The following is a 7,594-nucleotide window of genomic DNA, read 5'->3' on the forward strand; positions in this document are numbered from 1 at the left end:
CTTGTGGGGTGCTTGGCCATCATATGCCTGCGCATGCTGGTGGTGGTGGCTCCCCAGCTGATCTTGGCGCGACAAAGGTTGCACACCACTGTTCGTCGGTCGTCAGGCGTCTCTGTGAAAAACTGCCACACCATAGAGCACCTTGACCTCTGCAGGGTGGCATGGCGCGAGGGGGCACTTTGGGAAACAGTTGGTGGATTATTCAGTCTGGCTCTGCCTCTACCCCTGGCCACCGCACTGGCTGGGCCTGTGCCCACACCCTGACTTGGGCCTCCGCGTCCTCGCCCGCGTCCTCTAGGCCTACACCTACCCCTCAGCATGCTGTATTACCAGTAGTGCAGAAACAGAACGCTGTAATTAAATGTGCCCCTTATTGGCCTGTGGTTGGAGGCTGTCTTCGCTTACGGAACGCACAGCAGAGCCAGGAAATAATTTTGCGCAAGCCTGCTGTAACACTTAGCTGGCTGTGTATGAATTAGGAGGACAACTACACCCAGCACAGACCCAGTACACTGAGGACAGTCACAGGCAGCCCAAATAGATTTTTTTTCCCCAAATGTTTTTGGAAAGGCCCACTGCCTATATTCAATAAATATGTCTTCTGTCCCTGCGTCACCACTACTGGCCCTGGAGTATGTAAAATAACTGCAGACTGTTGCACTGTGGACAGGAATATAGCGGTGATGTAAGAGGCAACACAGAGCCAGGAAATACTTTTGCGCAAGCCTGCTGTAACACTTAGCTGGCTGCGTATGAATTAGGACAACTACACCCAGCACAGACCCAGTACTCTGAGGACAGTCACAGGCAGCCCAAATAGATTTTTTTCCCCAAATGTTTTTGGAAAGGCCCACTGCCTATATTCAATAAATATGTCTTCTGTCCCTGCGTCACCACTACTGGCCCTGGAGTATGTAAAATAACTGCAGACTGTTGCACTGTGGACAGGAATACAGCGGTGATGTAAGAGGCAACACAGAGCCAGGAAATAATTTTGTGCAAGCCTGCTGTAACACTTAGCTGGCTGCGTATGAATTAGGAGGACAACTACACCCAGCACAGACCCAGTACACTGAGGACAGTCACAGGCAGCCCAAATAGATTTTTTTTCCCAAATGTTTTTGGAAAGGCCCACTGCCTATATTCAATAAATATGTCTTCTGTCCCTGCCTCACCACCACTACTGGCCCTGGAGTATGTATAATTAAACGCAGGGCGCAATGCTATGCACGGCCGATATACAAAAAAAAAAAAAGTGCAACACTGCAAAAAGCAGCCTCCACACTACTGCACACGGATAGATGTGGTCCTAAGAAGGACCGTTGGGGTTCTTGAAGCCTAAAATACTCCTAACACTCTCCCTATAGCAGCTCCCGCACCAACAGCACTTTCCCTCCTCTATGTCAGAATAAATCTGTGGCGAGCCGCGGGAGGGGCTGATTTTTATACTCGGGTGACACCTGATCTCGCCAGCCACTCACTGCAGGGGGGTGGTATAGGGCTTGAACGTCGCAGGGGGAAGTTGTAATGCCTTCCCTGTCTTTCAATTGGCCAGAAAAGCGCACTAACGTCTCAGAGATGAAAGTGAAAGTAACTTGAACATCGCGTTGTGCTCGTCACGAGTAACGAGCATCTCGAACACGCTAATACTCGAACGAGTATCAATCTCGGACGAGTATGCTCGCTCACCTCTAATAGGCACAGATACGCAGGGTCGCAGGCTGGGGGCAGGTTCAGATTCCGCTATGGGCTTCCGCATCGGTAATCCGACCCGCCCATGGACATGAGGCCTTAAGTTGTTTTCATGTAGCATTTCATGTCCAGCAGCGGTTCCACCCCAGGTTTCTGTCTTCGGTGCCGAAAGCTGTATAGGGACCGAAACCAGGATGGAGCGAGGACAGAACCATACGGCTCGATATGTGAGGGGGAGGAGACATCTTTGGTCTGTATTTCGCATGGTTTCCATCCCTGTCAGTCTTTATAGCTGGATAGAAAAGCGCTGATGATGATGCTTTTCTATCCAGCTTTAAATGCTGACAGGGAATAAATGTAATTGGAGTTAAGTGGCCCTACTGAGATTCCTACACGGGGCCCCATCTACAAGGAATTAAAGATTTCATAAATGTTACAAATGGAAATGTTTATACGGTTAATTTGCTGTATGACTAAACAGGAGCTGTAACTTATATGTGGACCTTGTAGAATTAAAGGGTAGCTGTCATCTTCTATAAGAACCATAAACTAAGTATGATGCTTATAGGACAGGTCCTGCGGAGTCCCGGGATGTAATGTTTATACTTACCAGGCTCCCCAGGAAGTCAATGCTCCATCTATCAGCGTGACTCTTCATTCAGTCCGTGTGCGCACTCCCATAGAGGACAGTGGAGTGCGTGCAACAGCGTGGGAATGGGGAGTATATAGATTACATCCCCGGACTCCGCCAGACCTGTCCTTTAAGCATGTGTCTTAGTTTATGGTGCCTATAGGAGGAGACAAGTTCTCTTTAAAGAGTTTGTATGAGATGGGAATAATGGGTCTGACTGGGCATGAGCTGTGATACCAGATGCTACATACTGACAAAAGGGGCGCTGTTTCCAGATAAAAAGGCCCTTTTATCCAAATCTCACACATCTTTCTTTCTTACTAGAAAAAACGAGACGGCACACAGGATATATTTCTAAGGTTGTTTATTTCCAGTATATACTTTTATTATATCACTAGTATTATTACACTGTTTTCCTATCACTGTTGTTATAATATCACTAGTTTTATCATTCTACTATTATTCCATCACTATTATTACTATTATGCTATTGTTACTCTAACGCTATTATGTTGTATATGAAGCTATCAGACTACTGCTAGAATCATTAGACCATTTTTACCCTATCACTAGTATTATAAGGTTACTGTTATTATCAGTGTACTATGTTGTTCTATTACTAATTCTAAGATGTCTATCCCTAACATTGTTGATCCAGAAGAAGGCGAAAAAACCCTGGACACATTCAGCCAATTGGTGACCAAGGAAAAATTCCTTCTTGACCCCGAGAAAAGGCGATCGGTCCAAGAACCCTGGATCAAAGCCGCTAAAGCAATTAACAAATTCCTAGTTCCTATTATATTATAAACCTTATTAAGACTATTATATTATGATTTAAAGAGTATTATTACTATTGTTTATAATTACTGATATTACAATATTATTGGTTATATGCTAATACTATTATTATTACACTATTACTAATATCACACTATACCTAACCCTAAAACTTTAGATCCAGAAGAAGGCGAAAAAACCCTGGACACATTCAGCCAATTGGTGACCAGGGAAAAATTCCTTCTTGACCCCGAGAAAAGGCGATCGGTCCTAGAACCCCGGATCAAAGCCTCTGAAAGAATTTACAATTTCCTGTTATATTATCTAACCTACAATTACTATTATTACATAGTTTATACAGAAGGTAATTATTTTTTATAATTACTAGTATTACACTATTATTACGCTTGCTTCTACTATTAATACTCCACTATTAGTAATATTACACTAACCCTAATGCAATAGTTATTGATCCAGAAGAAGGCGAAAAAACCCTGGACACATTCAGCCAATTAGTGACCAGGGAAAAATTCCTTCTTGACCCCGGGAAAAGGCGATCGGTCCTAGAACCCCGGATCAAATCCCTTCTACTATCTGCTGATCTTATTATTTTTATTATTCTACTATTAATTTATTTTTTTTACTATAATTACTATTATAAAGATTATTATTATATTATTATTACTATTGCTGATGTTACTGCAATAGTTCAGAGGTGGAGGGTTCTTCGCAGGATCGTCCACATGATGTTCTTCTTGCCCCACATGCGGAGGCTGTCGTGGTGGATGGAGCGCTGCCTGATCCTGCTTCTTCTCAGTGACCGGTCCTGAATCCCTCTCAGTGGGTCAGATGGAACCTCACTGTTGGATTCCTGGTCCTCTTCTTCCTCATCCTCCAGAATTTCTTCCTCTTTTTCCTCCTCCTCTACTTCCTCATCCTCAATGTTCTCCTCATTTTCTTCCTTCTTTTCTTCCTCGTCTTCATCCTCCAGCCCTTCACATAGCATGCGAGCGATGGCTGCTCTTGCTCGCAGTGCCAACTCTGCCTTTGTTGGTCTTGGTCTGATGACTTCTTTAATAGTTGGCCGATATTGTTTCTGGGCTTCAGGGTTTGTTGGCATGAGGCGCTTAAAAGAGAGTGGATCAGTACATTATGTGCTCAGGTGACTACATATATACATCTCCATGATAGCTGACACGTTTACTCACCTCCTTCTTGAAGAGAGGGGACGGTAGGAGTTGCATACATTTCGTCACCAGTCGGTACTCCTCCGCCGACGTGGCGCTGGCATAAGCTGAAGAGAGAGAACAAGCAGACAATGAGCTCAATCATGAATGTAGAGGAAGAGGCACAAAACTAACAAATATATGTAACCTGCTCACTGCTCAGAGTGTGACGTATAAAGGTCAGTTAGCAGCCATCTGTTCTCTCTATCTCCACCCTGTACTACATGGTCACCAGTTTCAATATCCAAACCTGGTGCAATTACCTATCCCCGGGACAATATGTTTTAGAGAAGTGGTTGTCCAGGTGGGCAATCTTTTACAATCTGAGCTCACCACTAAGGTCAAGTTCACAACTGCAGGGTGCCTTGTGTCCTCACTGCATCAATCAATAAATGTGCCAAACGTATCCATCAGGATCCACTCACCCAACAGAGACCAAAAGAGCCTCCCTTCAGCCTCTGTTGGGTCAGTAGATCTCAGTACCATTTTTGAGTCATGGAATCGTATGGTAAACAACACAACTCAATATACACCTATACAAGAGAAATCTATATATACCACCCTGTATATGTTTTATTAAAGTGGGAGCCTCTAAGCAACATATCCCATGGTATTTCTATACATCGGAAGGTATTCCAGCCTTCCATCAGTGGTTTATGTTGGAATCAAATGTACCAGCAGGGCACTTGACTGTATATACCGTCTAATGCACAAACCCTTAAATGTGGCTACACAAGAGGACATAAACCAAAAAAGGAAAACGCCTATCACACCATAATATAAAACAATATCTTTACTGTAATCAAAAATTCATGAAATCATAAATGAAAATACTTAACCCATGCAAGGGGGCGCCCCAGACGAAGGCAGCTGTTGTGCCAAAACATGTTGGGTGCACCCTGAACCCTTGCTTGGGTTAATTATTTTGCCCCCTGCCTACCTGTTGTCATGGCCCTGGGAGAGCTATCCCTGACAGCAAATGATAAAGATAATAAAGAGTCTTACCTGATCGAAAGCCGAGGCTGCTAATCTCTGTAGACCACATTGTTTCTGATAATCTGCATCACATCCAAAGCACAAAGAAAAAAGTGGTGAGAAAAGTTCTTCCGGCACAAGTTACTATATGTAATGTGTAACGTACCAAACCCCCGGGCCGGCAATGTGGTTAGTGCTGTGATCTTACCGCACTGGGGTCAAATTGACTAAACCCCCTGCATTCCAGTATATTTGGCGTAAGTCGACGGACAGCACACGATCCGTTATAGGGCTATGAGTACATGTACATTGACAGATTTTCACACAGATCAATCATCTGCAGTAAAAAAAACTCATTACATGCCGTTTTCCTGTCCATATCACAGACATGAAATAGCATATGCCAATGCATGTAGGTGTGCTGTGCCTGTTTACATCGGATAGCACATGGACAGCGTGACCAGGCCAAATTTTGCAAATCTGACGTGTCACTTTAACATGGAAAAACACCAGAAAGGTTTTGCATATCCAAGCGATTCTGACATTGTTTTTTCGCCACATGTTGTGCTTCATTTAGGCGGAAAAAATAGACTGATAGAAATTGTGTTTATTTATTAATAGCGCCAAAATTGGGAAAATTTTGAAAAAATCGTAATTTTTTCACATTTCAAACTGCAATATCTTAAATATGTGCAAACATAATATAGAAATTTTTGCTAAGATTTATATTTCCACCCGTTTACTTTATTTTGGGCGCACATTGGAAAAACTTTCGTTTTTTTTTTAACCATTTAGGAGACGTACAAATTTAACATTACTTTTTAGCATTTTGAGGAACACTTTGTTTTCCTATACCAAGCCAAGATTGGAAAGGCTCACGAGTGTCAGAATAATAGATACCCCCCCAAATGACCTCATTTTAAAAACTACACCCCTTAGTGTATTCACTGAAGGGGGTCATGAGTATTTTGACCCCACAGTTTTTTTTCAGGAATTAATTCAATTTAGAGGAGAAAAAGTAAAATTTCATATTTTTGCAAATCTGTCAATTTAAAGACATATATTTTTTTCCTATAGTTTACATGAAAATCAGGATTTACACCCCAAAATGGATACCCCTATTTCTCCCATGTTCAGAAATATACCCATTGTGGCCCTATTGTTATATCTGAGTCCACAACGGGGCCCAAAATGAAAGGAGTAGTCAGTGTCTTTCAAAACAGACATTTTGCTTGAAGTCCTTTTAGGCCCCATAGCACACATGTAGAGTTCTTGAGCGCCCAAAACCATAGAAAACCCCCACAAATGACCCCATTTTGAAAACTAGACCCCTTAAGGAATTTATCTAGGGGTGTACTGCATATTTTGACCCCACAGTTTTTTAATGAATTCAAACCAAGCAAAAGGAAAAAATTGTGATTTTCGTATTTTTGGCAATTCTGTCATTTTAAAAACAGCTTTTTTTGTACAGCACACATATGAAGGAAGACTTGCACCCAAAAGTGGATACCCCTGTTTGTCCCGTGTTCAGAGACATACGAATTGTGGCCCTAATCTTATGTCTGGATACACAACGGAGCCCAAAATGAAAGGAGCGACCGGTGGCTTTCGGAGCACAAATTTTGCTTGAAGTCCTTTTAGGCCCCATTGCCCACTTGTAGAGTTCTTCAGCGCCCGAAACCATAGAGAACCCCCACAAATGACCCCATTTTGAAAACTAGACTCCTTAACGAATTTATCTAGGGGTGTACTGCGTATTTTGACCCCACAGTTTTTGAATAAATTCAAGCAAAGCAAAAGGAAAAAATTTGGATTTTTGTTTTTTTGGCAATTCTGTCATTTTAAAAACAGCTTTTTTTTTACAGCACACATATGAAGAAAGACTTGCACCCCAAAATAGATACCCCTGTTTGTGCTGTTTTCAGAAATATACCCATTGTGGCCCTAATCTTATGTCCGCATGCACAACGGGGCCCAAAATAAAAGGAGTAATCGGTGGCTTTCAGAACATAGATTTTGCTTGAAGTCCTTTTAGGCCCCATTGCCCACTTGTAGAGTTCTTGAGCGCCCAAAACCATATAGAACCCCCACAAATGACCCCATTTTGAAAACTAGACCCCTTAACGAATTTATCTAGGGATGTACTGCATATTTTGACCCCACAGTTTTTGAATAAATTCAAGCAAAGCAAAAGGAAAAAAATAGGATTTTCATTTTTTGGGCTATTGTGTCAATTTAAAAACAGTTTTTCTTGTACAGCACACATATAAATGAAGGCTTTCACCCCAAAATG

The 7,594-nt window shown here is 42.3% G+C and overlaps 1 protein-coding gene across 1 annotated transcript; it reads right to left on the minus strand.

Annotated features, from left to right (window-relative positions):
• Window positions 1-3,809: 3,809 nt before the first annotated feature.
• On the minus strand, window positions 3,810-5,488 carry LOC136577872 (DNA ligase 1-like). The gene is made up of 3 exons (XM_066577794.1): window positions 5,332-5,488; window positions 4,309-4,394; window positions 3,810-4,226 (listed from the first exon to the last, which is right to left on the minus strand). Exons 1-3 carry the CDS (start codon window positions 5,369-5,371, stop codon window positions 3,810-3,812), a joined length of 543 nt encoding a protein of 180 aa, XP_066433891.1. The 5' UTR covers window positions 5,372-5,488.
• Between the last annotated feature and the right edge of the window lie 2,106 nt (window positions 5,489-7,594).

This window comes from Eleutherodactylus coqui, chromosome 8 (assembly GCF_035609145.1).
Source record: "Eleutherodactylus coqui strain aEleCoq1 chromosome 8, aEleCoq1.hap1, whole genome shotgun sequence".
Taxonomy (NCBI): domain Eukaryota; kingdom Metazoa; phylum Chordata; class Amphibia; order Anura; family Eleutherodactylidae; genus Eleutherodactylus; species Eleutherodactylus coqui.

Bases quoted from the DNA above. Each gene is read 5' to 3' on its own strand.
- LOC136577872 (XM_066577794.1), bottom strand. From the start codon at position 5,371: ATGTGGTCTACAGAGATTAGCAGCCTCGGCTTTCGATCAG. The intron at 4,395-5,331 runs GTAAGACTCTTT...CTCTCTCTTCAG, and splicing joins CAGCCTCGGCTTTCGATCAG to CTTATGCCAGCGCCACGTCG. The intron at 4,227-4,308 runs GTGAGTAAACGT...CTCTCTTTTAAG, and splicing joins CCCCTCTCTTCAAGAAGGAG to CGCCTCATGCCAACAAACCC.